This window comes from Podarcis raffonei, chromosome 2, assembly GCF_027172205.1.
Source record: "Podarcis raffonei isolate rPodRaf1 chromosome 2, rPodRaf1.pri, whole genome shotgun sequence".
Taxonomy (NCBI): Eukaryota; Metazoa; Chordata; class Lepidosauria; order Squamata; family Lacertidae; genus Podarcis; species Podarcis raffonei.
Genome location: NC_070603.1, coordinates 82251973 through 82271195, shown reverse-complemented (window position 1 = coordinate 82271195; position 19223 = coordinate 82251973). Strand labels below are relative to the sequence as shown.

Genomic DNA, 19223 nt, shown 5'->3' with positions numbered 1-19223 from the left:
GGAACCCTATGGATGTAGCATCTGTGAAATTAGGCTAACACAGGACTGCATGGAAGCCTACACACAGAGGCTTCCGTACTGCAGATGTATACACTTTATGACATTGAGGGCAGAGCCAGTGGTACAACCCTGCCTCCCTTTAAAATGAGGAGCCTCATTCATGTCCTTAACAAATAAAGGGGGCTAATGAATCTGATTATTCTCAACACATTCCATGAAAAGCAAAAAGAGATGCTAGAAGGAAAAGATTTTTACTTAGTTCATGAAATTTATACACCAACTGATTGTAAAAAACCTCAAAGCGGCTTACAAAAAGATAAAACCATAAAATCATGAGATATTTACAATATGTTAAAACATACAAGAATTTAAAATACTAAAACAGATCAAAATTCACAGCAGCTTTTTTTAAGCATCTGGGTAGGCTTGACTAAACAAGGATGTATTTAAAAAGGTAAAGGTAAAGGTACCCCTGCCCGTACGGGCCAGTCATGTCCGACTCTAGGGTTGTGTGCCCATCTCACTTAAGAGGCCGGGGGCCAGCGCTGTCCGGAGACACTTCCAGGTCACGTGGCCAGCGTGACAAAGCTGCTCTGGCGAGCCAGCACCAGCGCAGCACACGGAAACGCTGTTTACCTTCCCGCTATAAAGCGGTACCTATTTACTTGCACTTAGGGGTGCTTTCGAACTGCTAGGTGGCCAGGAGCTGGGACCGAAAGACGGGAGCTCACCCCGCTGCGGGGATTCGAACCGCCGACCATACGATCGGCAAGTCCTAGGCACTGAAGTTTTACCCACAGCGCCACCCGCGTCCCTTAAGGATGTATTTACCAGGTGCCAAAAAGAATACAATGAAGGCACCCGCTTGGTATCAATAGGCAGGGAGTTCCACCACAGTTGCATTCACTCAGCAAGCAAGCAAACAATAACCCACAACTACAAGCAGCACAAACAGATATTAAACAGGTCAAGCAAATGTTATAGTGCAAAACACACACACTTGCTGGCTGGGAGAACAGACCAGGCAAGGACAAGAGTGGCACAAAGCCAACCCCTCCCTGTTTTTCTGTGGGCTTGATCTCCTTTTTCCTTTATACCTTCTTGTGCCAAGCTCAGCTCTGAGGGACAATTCACAATATCATGTAGAGGCAATACTCTGAAGAAGGCCGACTTACTTGCACTTTTAACTTCTGACATAGCGCCCTGCCTTCTGTGTAGAGATGTATCAGACTGCGTTGCTAGTGGAAACGTATGTCTCAATAAGAATGAAATCCACGTGCTCACATATGGATGTCACCATAAATGGGGCCAACCCAGTGCTATTTTTCTAGGAAAAGAAGTGCCAGAACTCACCATGGAATGCCTCCCTTGTTCTCTTATAATGCCAATGGTGCCCATCTGAGAGGAGCCAGAACTGAGTTCCAGTCAGTTCCATCTGAAAAAAAGCCCTGGGCCCATCTATACCTGCTTTGCTTAGAAAAAGGCACTGAGAATAATGAGTAAAAACCATGCTCTGACAATCCCACTTCTGTGGAATGTCCAAATCAGCCTGAAGGGGGTTCTCAGTTCATTAGGATCACACAAACGTATCTTTATGATTGGCCAAAGCATGAACAAAAGTCATAATACAAGGAACCAGCAAAACATGTCGCTGAAATACTGAATAAAAATATCGTTGAAACCCTTTCATTTGTTGCTGGTAATTAATACAATTATAGCCATCTTATTTTATTATGTCTTTATTCTGTCAGTTGAGACTATTTATAGTGAAACTTGGTTGATTCACCATAATTTCATTCCTCCCACAGCCCATTTCAGCCCTGTGCTCAGAAAACTGTATAAATTTATTTTGTATTTTAATATCACAGCGTCTGAAGGCTAAAAAAGGTCTAGAAGTTATAAATTAAATGAAGTTGTGTGGTACTGAATAATCACTGCTGGTGGGGAGGCCAAGTCACATGATCCTCAGGATTCTGGGAGCTATTTGGAAGTCTTCAAGGCAATAGCTGTAGCCAGTTTTTGCACACTCTAGCACACACCTTCATTTCTGGGCATTGGTAATGGTGTGAAGAAGGGAGGGAGGGAGGGAGGGAGGGAGAAAAGGAACAGGCCTTTGTTAAGTAATTCTAATATGTTACATTTTTTATTGTGAAAGGTACAGAGAAAACCACATTTATATATAAAATTAAATGTCAGTTGGAAATACATTTTTTCTATGTGCTGTGTATTTTATTATACACTTTTTCTATACTGTTGAAAAGGATTTCCTGTCACTTCTTCAAGGCTAGAGTAGGAAACAATATCCTTGAGATAAAAAACAAATTCCATAATCATTCAAGTTCGCGTGCTCTCTCTCTCTCTCTCTCTCTCTCTCTCTCTCATCTCTCGCTTTCTGTCTGTGAAAGGGGGTGATTATTTTAAAGCAGTTAGTAAACATAATACATTAAGCATTATAAAAAATAAATCATACAACCATACATTTTAAAAAAACTAATTAATTACTATGGACAGTATATTTGTTTGTATATAAAAACGGGCAGATTTAAATTATGCAGCACAATGACGTTGCTGAGAGAGGCAGAAGGGTAAGAGATTGTATTGTGCTGTTAAAACACAAAGTAATTACACATAAATAAGAATTCAAAAAAGGTCAAGGCTTTGGCCCCTGAGTGAAAACATTTTATACAGCCTTTCACAAAGCTTCTAGGTAGGGAATTGATTGATTTGATCGATTTACTAAATTTCTAGGCCACTTTTCATTGACATGCATCGCAAACTGGCTTACAAACAATAAATAACAATAACATAATGGAACACCACAGATACAACATCAATCATATAGAATTACAATGTGTAAAACACCATTAACAGAACAACTAAAACAAAATAAGCAAAACAGCATAATAATAATAATTACAACAAAAGTCATATTATAGGATTCACAAAGTACTATAGCATTCATAGTCTGTTGAACAACATTAGCAACGGTAACAAAATAGCACCCCAAAAATACACTAAGCACTGTTGAATTCATACACACACTCTCCCCATCCCCAGGAAGAGAAGCCAACAGCAGAATCATAGCTGGAAGGGATCCCAAACCTTGTCCAAACCTCTGCAATGCAGGAAACCTTTTGCTCAACATGGGGCACAAACCCATGACCCTGAGATTAAGAGTCTCATGGTCTAATGACCATCCCAACCATTCCAAGGCAAGGAAGAGAATTTAAGAGAATTAAGTGGGTAGACTCAGAGAAGAGAGGTTAGCCAAGAGCAGAATCATAGAACTGTAGAGTTAGAAGGGATCCTGAGAGCCATCTAGTCCAACCCTCTGCAATGCAGGCATTAGGGCGATGTATTGATAATTGTCCAAAACCAGTATGAAAGTCACATCATGATAACTGGTTTCATGATAACAACCTGGAAATATATAGCTAATCACAATGTGGACCGTCGCTTCGCTCAAGATTTCAGCAGCTTCTGGCTTTGCCGGCTTGGCTTTCCCCTGCCTCCTGCAGGCAGCAGCAAACCACTAGAGCAGGCAGCTGAGGAAAGCAGCCAGTCTGCCCAGGAACTTTCCACAGAGTGCAGACGCCCTACCTGGGGACTTTCTTCTATAATATAGATGGCATGAGCTTCTTTTTTTAGAGCCTCTTATTTTAAGTGTAGGCTAGGTGCCAGGCTGGTAGATTGTTTAACCCTCCTTCCTCACTTCTCCCTCTCCCTCTCCTCCCCCCCTCTCTCTGCCTATGTCTCCCTTGCATCATGAGGTCTCCAATGTCTAGGGACGTTGTATGTATTAAAAAAACAAAATAAAACAGAATTCAACCTAGGACGTAGATTATATTAACATTGGGTTGAATCCAGGCTTCACCTTCCACACTGTTCAAAAGGAAACCCACCCACCCCACCAGGGAGATGATACCACCAATGGCAGCAGAGTCTGAATCCAACCCATTGCATTTGCAGCAAGGAAAAAACTTACACAACACATGTATGAACCTGATTTAATATGCATCAGACCACTGGTTCATCTAGTTCAGTTCATCTAGTTCTAGCTCCCCTAAATCTAAAAGATCCATCTTTTAGATTTAGGGGAGCTAGTCTCAAACGTTTGTTGGGGGAGACCTAGGTTTTTTTGGGGGGGGATTTATTTGTCCTGTCTTCACGCTTTTTATGATGGAGGACCGCTGTAGTCACCCCCAACGACACGTTCTCAAGATGGAGGGTGAGGGAACAGCTGCAGTCGCCTGCGGTTCCTGCGCAATGTTTGCCATCTTGCCAAAGGTTGCAGGCAGCTTTACCTGCAGCAATTGCATGTTGATTGCCCTCTTAAAAGACAAAGTCCAGCAACTGGAGGAACGTGTAGCTACGCTCCAAAGAATTAGAGAGCTGGAGCTCTTCTTGGAAGCAACAGAGCACACTGTCTCCACCAAGGAGGAGACAGGGGACTCCCCTGAGAAGGAGGCTAGTTCACCAACACAGGAGCCAGATATATGGAGAAACGTGACTCAAAGAAGTAGGAGGCCCAGGGTTCGCTCTGATTGTTTAGAAATACACAATCGCTTTGAGGTCCTCTCCCCTAGCATGGAAGACGAAGAGCAGACTCCATTTGAGGATCTCTCCCTCATTACAGTCAATCAGGTATATGAAGACGAGCAGCAAAGTCAGTCCTCAGGGAATGTGCAGGCGACCTTGGAACGGACAGCTCACGAAAGAACCCCGACCAGACCTAAGAGGAGGCGTGTAGTGGTGATAGGGGATTCCCTACTGAGGGGAACAGAAGCAGTGATCTGTGGGCCTGACAAGATGTCTCGGGAAGTGTGCTGTCTCCCCGGGGCTAAGATCCAAGATGTAACTGAACGACTGCAAGGAATCATAAAACCCACTGACAAATACCCCTTCCTCTTGGTTCATGTGGGAACCAATGACACTGCAAGCAATAACCTCCAGAAGATCAAAAGAGATTACAAGGCTCTGGGCAGGAAATTGAAGCAATTAAATGCACAAATTGTCATCTCATCTGTCCTCCCAGTTGAACGACATGGCCCAGGGAGAGAGGGAAAAATAGTGGAAGTGAACAGCTGGCTTCGCAAATGGTGTAAACAGGAACGGTTTGGATTCTTAGATCACAGACTGCAGTTTCTTGAAGATGGACTTCTGGCAAGCGACGGGCTGCACCTCACAACGGTTGGGAGGAATGTTTTTGCCAAAAATCTCAGAAACCTCATCAGGAGGGCTTTAAACTGACTAATGTGGGGGAGGGAGACAGTGCTCCTGAAGGTAGGAGTCTATCAATTGATGAAGATGATCATCCAAATGTCATAGACCGAATGGAGCAAACAGCACGTAGACCTAGTGGTGGGAGGAAAAAATCCTTAAATAAGAGACATGGGGGAATGATTAATGGACTTCAATGTCTGTACACTAATGCGCAAAGCATGGGAAATAAACAAGATGAGCTTGAGCTCTTGGTACAGCAAACTAAATATGACATAATAGGCCAATAGGTCAAAGACCTGGAAACGATGCCTTATGAGGAACGGCTAAGGGAGCTTGGCATGTTTAGCTTGGAGAAGAGGAGGTTAAGGGGTGATATGATAGCCATGTTCAAATATATAAAAGGATGTCACATAGAGGAGGGAGAAAGGTTGTTTTCTGCTGCTCCAGAGAAGCAGACATGGAGCAATGGATCCAAACTACAAGAAAGAAGATTCCACCTAAACATTAGGAAGAACTTCCTGACAGTAAGAGCTGTTCGACAGTGGAATTTGCTGCCAAGGAGTGTGGTGGAGTCTCCTTCTTTGGAGGTCTTTAAGCAGAGGCTTGACAACCATATGTCAGGAGTGCTCTGATGGTGTTTCCTGCTTGGCAGGGGGTTGGACTCGATGGCCCTTGTGGTCTCTTCCAACTCTATGATTCTATGATTCTAGTTCCTGGGAACTTTTGCATGCAAAGCAGAGACAAAGCTGGTGTTCCACCTCTGAGCCACGGACCCTTCACTAGCACACCCATTTCACTACTTGCATGACAGTAATACACTCATACCTCAGAAGTCGAACGGAATCCATTCCAGAAATCCGTTTGACTTCCAAAATGTTCAGAAACCAAGGTGCGGCTTCCGATTGGCTGCGGGAAGCTCCTGCAGCCAATTGGCAGCCACGGAACCTGCGCTGGACGCTAGGGTTCCAAAGAACATTTGCAAACTGAAACAATCACTTCTGGGTTTGCAGCATCTGGGAGCCAAAACAATTGAGTTGTAAGGCGTTCGACTTCCAAGGTACAACTGTACTGGCATTATATTGACCAACCTAAACAATATCATACTAATAATGACTGCAAGCAATTTGCAAGCCTGCTGTAAAAGCACCTGTGGGCAGAAAAATATTTGTCTGCTGTCGGCGGTGTTTATGAAATGCAAATTCCAATATTCGGCTCCTTGCAAAAATGTGTCTCTACATGTGGAATTTCATGATAAAAAGCTTTAATGTCCCTGTTTTCTCTTGATAAACCCTGCTGGTTTACTGACGCGTGAATGTGCTGAAATTGAATTACTGTACAACAGCAATTACTTTTCACAGTACACCTATAATGGAAATCAATTCTGCAGCGAACACCAGATAGCCAGAAAAAGGGGCAAGAAGAAAGTAAAAACTATTAAAGGGAGGTGAATCTCCCTTTCTCCCCATTTTCCTGTAAGGCTAAGGCATCAAGGCTTCAAAAAAAAGAGAGAAGAATATATACTCTACTGCACTTCAGAAAGTAGGGATTTTTAGTGTTATCAATGTAAATCAAACAGCCATCTTTAAAAGCACTCTACATAAGTAAAATGAAAACTGTCACTTAAAAACATTTCATGCCACAGAAAAGGCTAAGCAAGTGTTTTTAGCAATAAGTCTGGTACTGCATTTGGCACATGACCTTTACAAAGCCTGGTCAATTTCTTGGGTGTTTTTTTCTTCTTCTTCTATGGGCCTTCTTCAAACAAATATAATGAAAGCAACATGACTCTTTTCTCTTCTTCCCAGGTACATTATTGTGGCAGCAAGAATGTTCTCTTCATTTGTAAAAATATACACTCTGTAATTGACTAGATAAAGTGTGCCAGAACAAACAAAACAGTGTTTGATTTCAGGTTCCTCCAACACATGCTTGATTATTCAAACAATAATTAAGGTGTTTGCTTGTAAAGAGGCTGGCAAATCCATTCATTTATATACCACCATTCCTCCTGAAGGAACCCAAGCCAGTGTGCAACATAAAAAAAATACAAAACGATGCATCCAAGCCAAATTTGAAGCATGCTGATGCAACACAGGCTGAATTACTTTAGCCTTCTACTCCTGATGTCTTGGACTACAACTCCCATCATCCCCAGCCAGCATGGCCAATTGTCAGAGATAATGGGAAGTGTAGTCCAAAACCAGGTTGGAGAAGACTGGATTAGATAGTCATAGAAAGAACATGGAAGAGAACATTTACATTCACTTGAATTTCCAGCACCAAATAGGAAGAATTAAAGCACAGCTGAAGGTAGTGTTTAAGAATATGCAACTGCTTAGTTTTCAGAAATCAAGATATAATCTTGACTATGAAGAATTGACAACTGACAGAATCCAAGATTTGTTTAATAAAACAAGAAATGGGAAGCCGAAGAACAAAATGCTCAATAAGGGAGTTTGGGGATGTCTTTGTTTGGTGGCTTTTGGCCAATAATTCTCTTCAGAAATAATTGAGAGAACATTCAGAATTAAATTCATGAAATTAGGAAAGAATAAAGTAAAGCATATATGAGAGTCTGACCTTCGGTTGGGCACATTTACCAGTTCAAATATATTAGTCAATTGATTTGCCCAAATATTTCTTTCACAGCCTGTCTATAAGTTTTGTTGGTGTTATTACATAAATATTAATGACAATTGTATTTTGTCATTAAAACATCATATTAATCAGCTCTTTGGGCTGCCCAATCTAGAGGATGTATAAATTGCACTTAGAATATGCCAGCTGAGGAACATTGGAATATGCCATGATACATAGTTCATAGTTGTGCATATGCCACTCATATTTATTTGGTATTAACATGCATTTCAAATACCATTATTAAAACATGGAAATATTATTAAAATATTATGGAAACATTCTTTTGTCATTGGGAATATTCAAAAATCACCAATACTACTAATTACAATTTCCTCCAAATGTTTCAGGTATGTTTTTTAAAAAAGGCTCTGAAATAATCCTCTTTTACTCTTATACAATAACTCTCTCAATGAAAAACATGCTGTGTTAGCACAGATGATTTTCAGCTAATTCAATTAGTTGCTAGGAGACCATTTCAGTCAATGATATCATTTGAAAATAAAAACAGTATTAATATTTAGATGTCAGAGCATCTTGCATTGTACCATGCTTGTGGCAATGGAGATTGTCAGTGAAGAGCACATCGTTCAGTGAGGAAGGTGCCCTATTATTATTATTATTGTTTGTTTGTTTGTTTGTATCTGCCCTTCATCCAAAGATCACAGGGCAGTTCACAACATAAAAATACAAAATGAGAACACAAAGTACATAAAACAAAAACAAACCAATAACCCCCCTCCCACAAACACATTTAAAAGGCCATAAAATGTTAATCAGTCAAAGCAGATTAACTTGATTAATTAATTAGAGGCCTTAAACCTTGGGGTCTCAAATTTCAGCAGTGCTTTGAGCACCACCAAAATCTGAAAGCTTTCGCCTCTTGCGCTCCATTCTAAATCATAGTTGTGGCATCCCCTGTGGTGCCCCCGAGGCTCCATGCCCAGTGTAACTGAACCAGTTACGCTCCCCTAAATACTGTCTTTATTTTAATTAAAACAGGTTTGTTCAAAAGTTACAATCCAGTTTTGTCCACTGCCATAATATCACAGAATGATCACTCCAATCTTCAGTCCCTCATCACTGTCAGGCAGTCCTTGAGGTATTGTAGTCCTGAGCTGTTAAAGGCTTTATAAGGTCAAAACCAGCACTTTAAATTTGACCTAAAACTAATTGGCAGCCAGTGCAGTCAGGCCAGGATCAGTCTAATGTGCACAAACCGTCTTGCCCCAATGAGCAATCTGGCCGCCAAATTCTGCACCACCTGAACTTCCCAAGCCATCTTCAGAGGCAGCCCCATGTATAACACATTGCAGTAATCTAATCTAGAGGTTACCAGAGCATGGACAACAGGCGCTAGCCTATCCCTATCCAGATAGGGGCAAAGCTGGGCCACCAGCCAAAGCTGATGGAAGGCACTCCATGCCACTGAGGCCACCTGAGCTTCAAGCAACAGCAAAGGATCTAAAAGTACCCCAAGCTACATACTCATTCCTTCAGAAGGAATGTAACCCCACCAAGAGCAGGCAACTTCCCACCCACCCAGTCTAGGGAACCCCCCACTAACAGTGTATCAGTCTTATCAAGACTGAGCTTCATTTTGTTGGCTCTAATCTGTGCAACAAAACATTCCAGCACTCCCTGAGGAGCCCCACACTGAAGGCTCCACTCCATGCAGAGCAGCTAGGAGTTGCCACTCGTTAGAGTTCTGTAAGCTGTCTCTTCCTTCTCAAATCCTCTCCTTGATTGATTTCTAATCAGAGAGACCAGTAGAGGGGACTATCTTTCCATGATGCACACACAAGCGTGAAAAAGATGAGGAAGCCAACAAAGAGATTTAAAGTTGGAGCGGGAGTTGAAATCTAGCCACAACTGGAGCATGACTAATTCCCCAGCACTGATCTACAAAATCTTTTTTTTTTTAAAGAATATTTATTAAAGTTTTAAGGGGTACAAAAAGAAAAAGTAAAAAAACATCATTTTAAACAAAAAACAATACAACACATCACAATAGGTAAAGAAAAAAGGATAAAATACAAAAGAAAAAAAAGAAAAATAACATCCATTAAAAAAAAGACAACAAAAAATACAGCGAATCTTCCCATAACTTAACTTTCATTAGCTTATTTCCTTGACCTCCTCACACCTCCCTTTTTTGTATTCTAGCTCGATTATCTGTTTCAGCAAATCCTTTCCATCTTTTCAAATTTTTGTCCTGTAATTTATCTTAATATAATGTAACTTTACTTTCGCAAAATCAAGGCAGTGTGGTAGCTACTGCTCGAAAGTGTTATCTGACCCCGAGTTTCCAACTTTTTATACTGTTCATAAAGTACTTAGATTTCCACTGGCCAATCAAAAAGCAGATAACCACTACTGTCTGATAGAGGGTACTTAACTAACTTGTCCAACACAAGGGGAGATGAGAAATGGTGACCTTAGCTGGACTATAGGATCAGGCTGCTTCATCTAATCCAGAGGTAGGCAACCTAAGGCCTGGGGGCCGGATGTGGCCAATCGCTTTCTAAATCTGGCCCGCGGACGGTCTGGAAATCAGGGTGTTTTTAAATGAGTAGAATGTGTCCTTTTATTTAAAATGCATCTCTGGGTTATTTGTGGGGCATAGGAATTCGTTCATATATATTTTTCAAAATATAGTCCGGCCCACCACATGGTCTGAGGGACGGTGGGCCAGCCCACAGCTGAAAAAGGTTGCTGACCCCTGATCTAAACACTGCAAAGGGTCACCATAGAATGGCTTCTAAAAGCAGAGTGGTTTTTACAATTCCAGCACAGCAGGATTCAGAAAGAAGTAGATCTTCTGCTCCAATTTTCTGCCAGCTTAAAATAACTGGTCCTTTGAATCTCTGCATGACAGAAATTATGTGTACCTAAATCCACCCCAAGCTGCAATTGATCAAAATACCCCTAATCTTCTTCTTGCTCTAGAATTTTGTCTTACATAATTCAGACTGCCACTCTTACTCCTCTGCACAATCCATTCTGTTTTGCTAGTTGCAGGGGGGGAAAATGAGCTCTGCAGGGCATAGAATCTCCATGTCCAGTCAAATGAAAGTGTTCCTCAGCCATCCCACTGGCTTCAGAAGTCTTAGCACATTTAGCATATCTTCACACATATCACCATTTTTAAAAAGGAAGCCAAAAGACTCAACAAGCTGAATCCTGCGTCCAATACACTTTCTGCACTCTTGCTAATTTGCGGAAAACCCATGGTCCTGCTTACTGAACCAGGAAATCTGGTATCTGAAGAAGTGTGCATGCACACGAAAGCTCATACCAAGAACTAACTTAGTTGGTCTTTAAGGTGCTACTGGAAGGAAAAAAAAATTTTGTTTAGGAAATCTTTTGTTTGCTTTTCATTCCTTTTTAAATGTGTTCTTCATATAATATGGATTTTTTTTTACTTTTACTTTTTTTTTTTAAGTCCTTGCAGATTGAACTGAAAAGTCCACAGTAACTAATCCTCAGGAAAGTCCTCTTAGAAAGACAAAATAGCTATAGTAAAAAGCCATGTACCAATTACTGGCTACATGGCTTTCAAAATAATTCATGTGCTTCTGCAGTACAGGTAGATTCTGAGATCTAATTCCCGGTCTCTGACTCTGAATTGTTTTCTTTTGTAAGAAATATTGACTATGGAGTACAGCGTGTATGTGTCACAAGTATGCACCAATCACAGAGTGTAGAAATCAGAGTGTACTCCTCTGGTGTACACAGTTTGCTAAAAACATGTATATGTCCTTTGACATTGACATATGTTTTCTAAATAAAACACTCCCCAGAAGGAATTTGAAATGCACAGAAGAAAGAGAAAACGTAGTATCAAATGATTAAGGTTTCTGTTTTGTTTGTATCAAAATGGATATTTAGTACTCTTTCAGATCTTCTCTTATAGAAGGCCACATATAGCGTAGCTCTCCCAAGGCCTTTCTGTCGGTCCATTTCCACAGCATCATACTGAGATGCCAGGAGTACAAGCTCATTACCCAAAACATAAAAGAAAATTTTATCTGCTACCTACCCGTACAGCTTCAGACTTTTTGTGAAACATCTCCTCCATATTTTTTGCCAGCTTCTTCACAAGCTGAAGACCATCAATTTCTTCTACAGTAACATCCTTCTCATATTCTTTATATTTCTGCAGGAGAAAAAGAAGTTGCTCAGTGGAACAGCAGAACTAATCTAATGCAATTAGATACATAGTGTAACTTCTCAAGCTGTGTGGGGAAATACTTATTTTGGTGTGTAACCTACAATCATAGAATTGTATAGCTGGAAAGGATACCAAAGGTAATGAGTCCAACTCCCTGTCATGCAGGAATCTTTTGCCCAACAGGGGCTCAAACACACAACTCTGAGATTAAGAGTCTCATGCTCTACCGACTGAGCTATGAGTCAGACCTGGAGATGCTTCACACACACACACAAATTATTGTAGGAAAAGAAATGAGTTGCTAGGTGGTTCCCAAAGATAACAAAAGCAGGCTATTTCACCCATGCTTTTACATTCAGAGTATGGGTCCATTGACCATGCTTAAGCCTTGATTCAGGGCTAATCCAAAGGTTATGCCCCATAATGCTCTGCTGTACAGCATCACCACCACCATCATGTACAGTAGCAATTGGTGATGCATGGTTGTCAAATGTAAAGTGCATCCATGCAGCCCTGATCCCATCCACCACCACTCTGCCCCAACCCAGACCCAGCCAGGTAAGCTGTTGCAATGTGTGGCACTGCCCCACAACACCAGCTGCTACTGGCTGACCCCTTCCAAGCCTCTCTCATAGGGGTGGGAGGGGGAACATGGAGAAAATGCCACATCACTTTTGTTTCCCTCTTATTCACAGTTTTAAGCGTTGTAACTTGATTGACACTGGTACAAATTGCAATACTATGTGTTCTAAAGATACTTGGATTCGCACTTTCCTTCCAGGCTCTTTGAGACATTTTACCCCTTTTTAATGCATCAAAACATGCAGTAGTAAGAAGAAAGCGCCTTTTAAGTAGGTTCTGCTGGCAAACCTGCCTATATGAACCGTAATAACCAAATTAACAGCATAAGCCAATGCATATTTACTCAGAAGCAAATGCTATTATGTTCAGTGTGTCTGTTTTTTACTCACAGGAAACTGTATACAGGATTGCACAGGTTATTTTACAAGGGGGGGAAAGAACTATATTGGATTACTTTAATGAGGGTGCTTTTCCTTCCACCTGCCCATTTTCTTTACAAACAGAACATGCCAGGGTTTGCACAATTTCTCCCTCAATTTGTGAGCAATTTGTCATCATCAACAAGTAAGAAAGTATGCTTTTTTCTCATCCCTTTGATCATATTGTCTAAGATCAATAGCTACTTCCTTCCCATTTTGATTAGAGAAAATCAGAAGATGACAGTGAACAGAAGAAACAGGCAGATTACAAGTCAAAACCATCAATATTCAGTTATTGAAATCAAAGTTAAATTTGCTTTTCTTATTTTATCCCTACCCAAGTCCTCAAGGATTTATATACTCTCTGGAATTGAAGGTTTCACTTTTCACAGGATTCCAAGACCTGTGTGTGTGTTTAAAGAAAACACTCAGTGAGAGAGATGGGAGTGCTGAATATATGAAACAGCTGAGTAACTGCAGACATTTCAGGCAAACTGGTTGCATTAAAGGTTTAATGTTTCCCTCAAGGATCATGGTTGGGTTTTCTTAAAATCAATATCTAAAACAACTGCCTTAAAAAAACAACTTTACTCATTATACTGACAGGTTAAGAAGCAGAGAAGCAATTCCCCATCATGTTTATTTCTGATAAGAACATATTTGATTCTGATAAAGGATCTCTCCTTAGCAACTGACCTTAATCTTCCTTAAAGTTTGCTAACACTCTGTACCTTGAGAAACTGTTCTCAGATCTAAGACCTATATGCCCATATCAGGAAGCAAAAGCAGAAATGAATGCACTCAGCTTATATATGTTACGCAGTACTGGCAAGACATGCAACCAAAAGTTGGTTTGAGCTTGGTGCTGATAATGCCAAGGTTGCAGGTTCAAGCCCCAGAAGGAAGCATATTCTTGTATAGCAGGGAGTTGAACTAGATGATCCTTGGGATCCCTTCCTATCCTAAAATGTAGGGACTGTATCCTCACCACCTTAGCAGGAGGCCTCCTTTTCAGAGTTTTTTCAAGCCAGCCAGGCCCTTCTCCAAAATACTCCATCCTAGAAGCTGCTGGGACTCAAACTCCCATCAGCCTTTGCCATCATGGTCAGTACCCAGTGATGATGGGAGTTGTAGTCCAACAACATCACATTGGGGACCTCTGGTCTATTCCATTTTTCCTTCTTAATTCTCCTGACTTGCTTAGTCCTCACTGAACTGATTGGGGTTTTTAGGGAGGATGACCCTTAGGTTTAAAAATCTTTTTCATGTTTCTTAGTGGTCTGTTTCCACAAAACAGGCATAGGTATTCACCAGCTGAGATCACTATTAGAGGAAATGATACAGCCTGCTCAGTGCATTACTGTCATCCAGGGGTTCGTTGCCTTAAATATTTGCATTAAAAAAATAAATAGTATTTAATGTTTGCATAGCACGCACAAGTGCTTAAAGAGATTCAGAGAGATTATCCATTCTTAAAACAACACTGTAAGATGTCAGTATTACCCTCCATATAGCAGGTGGTGGTATCAAGCTAAGAGAAAGTAGCTTGCATAAGGCCATCTGGAGTATTCATGAAAGAGGCAAGGTTAATCAAAGTTATTGATTCATAGCACTAGAATCAAGATTCTTGTTTCATAGAGCAGTCCCTTAGCCACCACGCTTATAGATTATTACAGATACTAATCTCCTCTTTTCGACTATGCTAACACATGAATGTATGTGCCAGACTCCATAAATTGCTCTTTGAATCCTAGAGAGCTGGGTGCACATGAAAAACATGCATGCATGTGCTCCTTAGGATCCCAGCCATTGCTTGATAAAGTGAATGTGAGATGTCTACGGCCAACTTTAGGCTCCAATCTGTTTTCATCTACAGGTAGTTGAAGATGCTACATTGGGTCGGGAAAACCCTACCTGTGGGGCACAGTTCTGGAGTTATGTAACTTCACAGCAATATCCAAATCAGTCAGAGCAATTATACAGACAGACCTTTCTCCTGGTGCCTGAAGACAGACCAATGGTCCAGCAGAGAGATGGACAAGGCAGGCAATTCAGTGAGGAATCAAAGTAGAGATTTGCTGAGTGAGTTCCTCAGCCAGCACCTGAGCAAAACATAGCTCAAAATGAAGAGCAAAGAAAGCCAGCAGCTTATTTAGGGTTAGATGTAGCCCTATGGCACCTGATCCCTACTTAGTTAAAAGCTGCTGTATCACTCTCTACTGAAGTGATATGGCAGTACAACAGATATGAAACCAGCTGTTTCCTCTTGCTCCTATCATAGTGCAATGACCAGGGTTCAAATTCCTCACTCAGCCATGAAACTCATTGGGTCACTGTTCCTTAGCCTAACCTACCTCACAGGATTATTGTGAGGATAAAATGGGGAGAGGGGAAACCATGTATGTCACCTTGAGCTCGTTGGAGAAAAGGTGAGATATGCTATGCTATATTATACTATATCATATATCATATGAAATAATAACATTACATCACATTATGTAAAACTTGGTTCCCACTGCCTTACACTGTAGAAAGTTCACATGTCTTGAACCTTCTTGAATTCTGTGGTCGATTAGACCTCTGGCTTGGATTAAATAGGACAAAACTTTTAAACTGATTTAGGTGAGGGATTATGCTATAAGAGGTCATATCTTTGCATTATTCATTGTGTGTTTTAATTATATATGTGTCCCTTTGTGAGTTAATTATATATGTGTGCCCAGAGATTCTTTTCCATTGACCACATTAAACAAAACTAAACCAAAATCATTCTAACAGTACACATGCATTAAAACTACTAAAGAGAAGAAAACAGACTCAAAGTCAGCAGTAAATAACTGTTTTGAAGTGGAGGAGAAAGTAATGAAAGCTGACAAGCACAGGTAGATAGGAATCTTGTCACATTCACGAAGTGAATATGCAAATCTCCATAAGACTTCAGATTTGATACAGTACAAGAAATATTCAAAACACCAATTCCTTTTGTTAGCCGAATCAGCATTTGGCAAGGCATGGTCCCAAGAACATTTATCATTTCTGAAAGAAAACACACACACACAACCCCCACATTAATTCTGCAGCATCTATTTTGCCAGATCATTTCACACAAATACAAGGAAAAGAGAAACACTGCTTCACTGTCAGAACTTTTAATGTTGTTCATGCACTTGGGTCAATTTTTTAGTTGCGTGTTCACTGAGTATATGGTAATAAGGTGCCAAAAGCAACTCACAGGAACTTGAAGTGAAAGGTTTGCGCAATAAAAAAAAAAGGATCTTGTCTACAAGCTATATGATCAAGAGTGCTGCCTAGCCTAATGAAATTTTTTATTTTTTATTTTTACTTCCTATTTTATATTTTTAATTCACAGTAGGGAACAAATTCAAAGCCAATGGGATTAGATATCAAAGCAATATTTTCTTGATGACTGATAGTGTAAGTCACAAGATACTAGTCCTCCTGCCCTCTAGGGGGTATCACACACCAGAAGAACCCACTATGCCCAAAAGATAACCACTGACACTCCTACAGCAAGCAGAACACAGAAAGAGAAAGCTTTCTAGTCTCCTACAACTATAGTCATAGAATCCTAGAGCTGGAATGTCCCATACGAAGATCCAACCTGCAACCTTGGTGTTATCAGCACCACGCTCTAACCAATTGAGTCCTGATCTGGTATTATCCCTGAACAGTGAATCACAGCAAAAGCAGGTGGTTAGGGACCATTCCTGTGTGTGCTAGCCTTCCAATAGTCAACTACCAGCCTTCCTTTATTGATCTGGAAGCTCTGATGGGGTTTCTTATCATGTTTGGGTGAACAAATGGGAAGGAAATGTTGATAAGGCACAACTGCTGAGCAGCATTCCTGCTTGCACTGATAACCCCTCCCTTATCAAATGAAGTTGGTACGGCAGCTGAAATACCACATCCAACTTCTCTCTTTAGCATAGTTACGGGGGAGGGGAACAATGTTGGCAACATGCTAATCTAATTTGAGCTTTCTCTACCTAGATATATGGTTCTTGCCCATTGCTTAATTGTAAATATACAAGGCATAAACTATCCTCAATTTCATGCTTGATTATATTTGATTTGGGGTATGTGGAACTGGATTTATACCCTTTGTTTGTTTATTATACCGCCTTCAAGAATAAGCAGCTTTCCCTGCCAGCACACAACAGCTTCATAAAACAAAAATAAAAAAATCAAATGAAATGAAAAAATAAATAAATTATGACAACATATAAAACCACCACAAAATCAATCCAAAAAGGCCTGTACTGTATTTTATAAGCCTGCAGTTTTTGACATTACTGAAGGCTAGATGTTGGAGGTTATGGCAAGTAAATGAGTTATTTCCTTTAGTATGGGTGATATCCAATATCACATTAGTGGGCTTCCACTCACACAGTTGGTGTTCCCTTCTTCTTCTCCACGTTGCAGCACTCCAAAATCTATTTTGGAGCCTCAACCCCCAGCACAAGAGCTTCGGGGGGAGGAAGGGGAAGTTCTATTGCATGAGTCTATTCTGATAGTGGGAAAACACAGGTGGATGTTACCCATTAGCCGGCAATACTGATGCATGAAGAAACATTGGTGCTGCTGCATCAAGTAAAGCTATTCTAGTATCTAGAGGTGATGAGAAATTATGGGAACCCACTGAATTTAGAGGTTGCTAAATTGGAAGTAGCTGTCAACTTTAAACTGGATCATATTTAATTCATCCCCAAGCCAGAGTTATTTCCAAACCAGGAACATGTTATAGGATTGCACACTCACATGGACCCATCCTTTCTTTGATTTGATTTTCTCCCTGATTTCCCAGAGAGGAATTCAGCAAGGTGCTATGGCAATCATTCTGTCAATGGAAACATTTCAGATTTCCAGAAGGAGAAATCCCCCTCCCATCACTCCGCAGTACACTTTCAAGGGGTTGTCCCAATGCCCCATCGCTTTGCATAAGCCAATATTGGGGACAAGTTTGGTAAAGGGAAAGGGAACAGACCTCTGGATGGTTAAGTCCAGTCAAAGGCGACTAGGGGGTGCAGTGCTCATCTCTCTTTTCAGAACAAGGGAGCTGGTGTTTGTCCAGACAGCTTTCTGGATGATGTGGCCAACAGAGGACCACGACGAGTGCCAGAGCACACAGAAACGCCATTTACCTTCCTACCGCAGCAGTACCTACTTATCTACTTGCACTGGCACGCTCTCAGACTGCTAGGTTGGCAGAAGCAGAGACAGAGCAACAGGAGCTCACCCCGTCAAGCGGATTCAAACCGCTGATCTTCCGATCAGCAAGCCCAAAAGGCTCTGTGATTTAGACTACAGCGCCACCCACTGGGACAGTTTCACACTGCGCTAGCAGAAGTCCCTGTGCAGGCTTCCAGTAGAGAGGCTCATTAGTTGAATCAGGCCCACATTCACACAACCATATTGGCAAATTATACTTTGCACTTGCCCTCCAAATTGAAATTCAAAGCCACAGTTTGGCTGTTGTTTCTGATTCTGATTTGGAGGGCAAGCACAAATGACAAGAACCAGGAAGTCACAGAGGAAACTGAAGCACGTGAGGAGAGGAAGAAGGGATGCAGAGAGAGTATCTGAGTCATGGTTTGGTGTTAAATGTGAACCAGCACGTTGCCTCGGTTCAGCTTAATCTGCCACCAACGTATTGTCAGCAACCCATTTTGGCAAGGAAAAGTTGGCAGCAACTATTACAAAACTTAATTGGCTTCTCTGAAGGTTGTTTAATTCTATATTTGGGATGTCCTGACAATCAAAAGTAATCGATAAATGAGTCTGCAAAGTCATAATAAGCTTAAAACTAATACAATCTGCAGCTGTTAATGTGGTTTTCTAGGTCCAGAGCCAAAAGCTTTTGTCGACAGGCTTGGAACTCTGCCGTAATGAATTCTTTAGAGTCCAAAACTGAGCAATGAAAAAGAATGCATAGATGGGTTGCTAATGTGCCTCTGATATCCAAACAAATTGTTGTCTTTTCACTTTTCTTACATTTATACATACCTACAGTTACCAGTACCTACCCATGCATGGCCTAAGATCATCTCCTAGTCACAGTCTGGTCTGAGGTTACAGCTAATTCAAAACACTGCGCTGAGCCACCAGGCAGCTCTATAGGCTTCCTGTGATGTGTGTCCTTTTTGTGTGTGTGAAGGCGAGGCAAGGGG

At 41.1% G+C, this 19223-nt stretch overlaps 1 protein-coding gene across 3 annotated transcripts in view; it reads right to left on the bottom strand.

The window, feature by feature from the left end:
• The window catches only part of CACNA2D3 (calcium voltage-gated channel auxiliary subunit alpha2delta 3), a 486071-nt gene that overhangs the window by 360194 nt on the left and 106654 nt on the right, over window positions 1-19223 (bottom strand). For all 3 annotated transcript variants that reach the window (XM_053377842.1, XM_053377843.1, XM_053377844.1), the window contains exon 3: window positions 11903-12019. In XM_053377842.1, the coding sequence (XP_053233817.1) occupies window positions 11903-12019 (117 nt within the window). The remainder of the gene's footprint in view (window positions 1-11902; window positions 12020-19223) is intronic.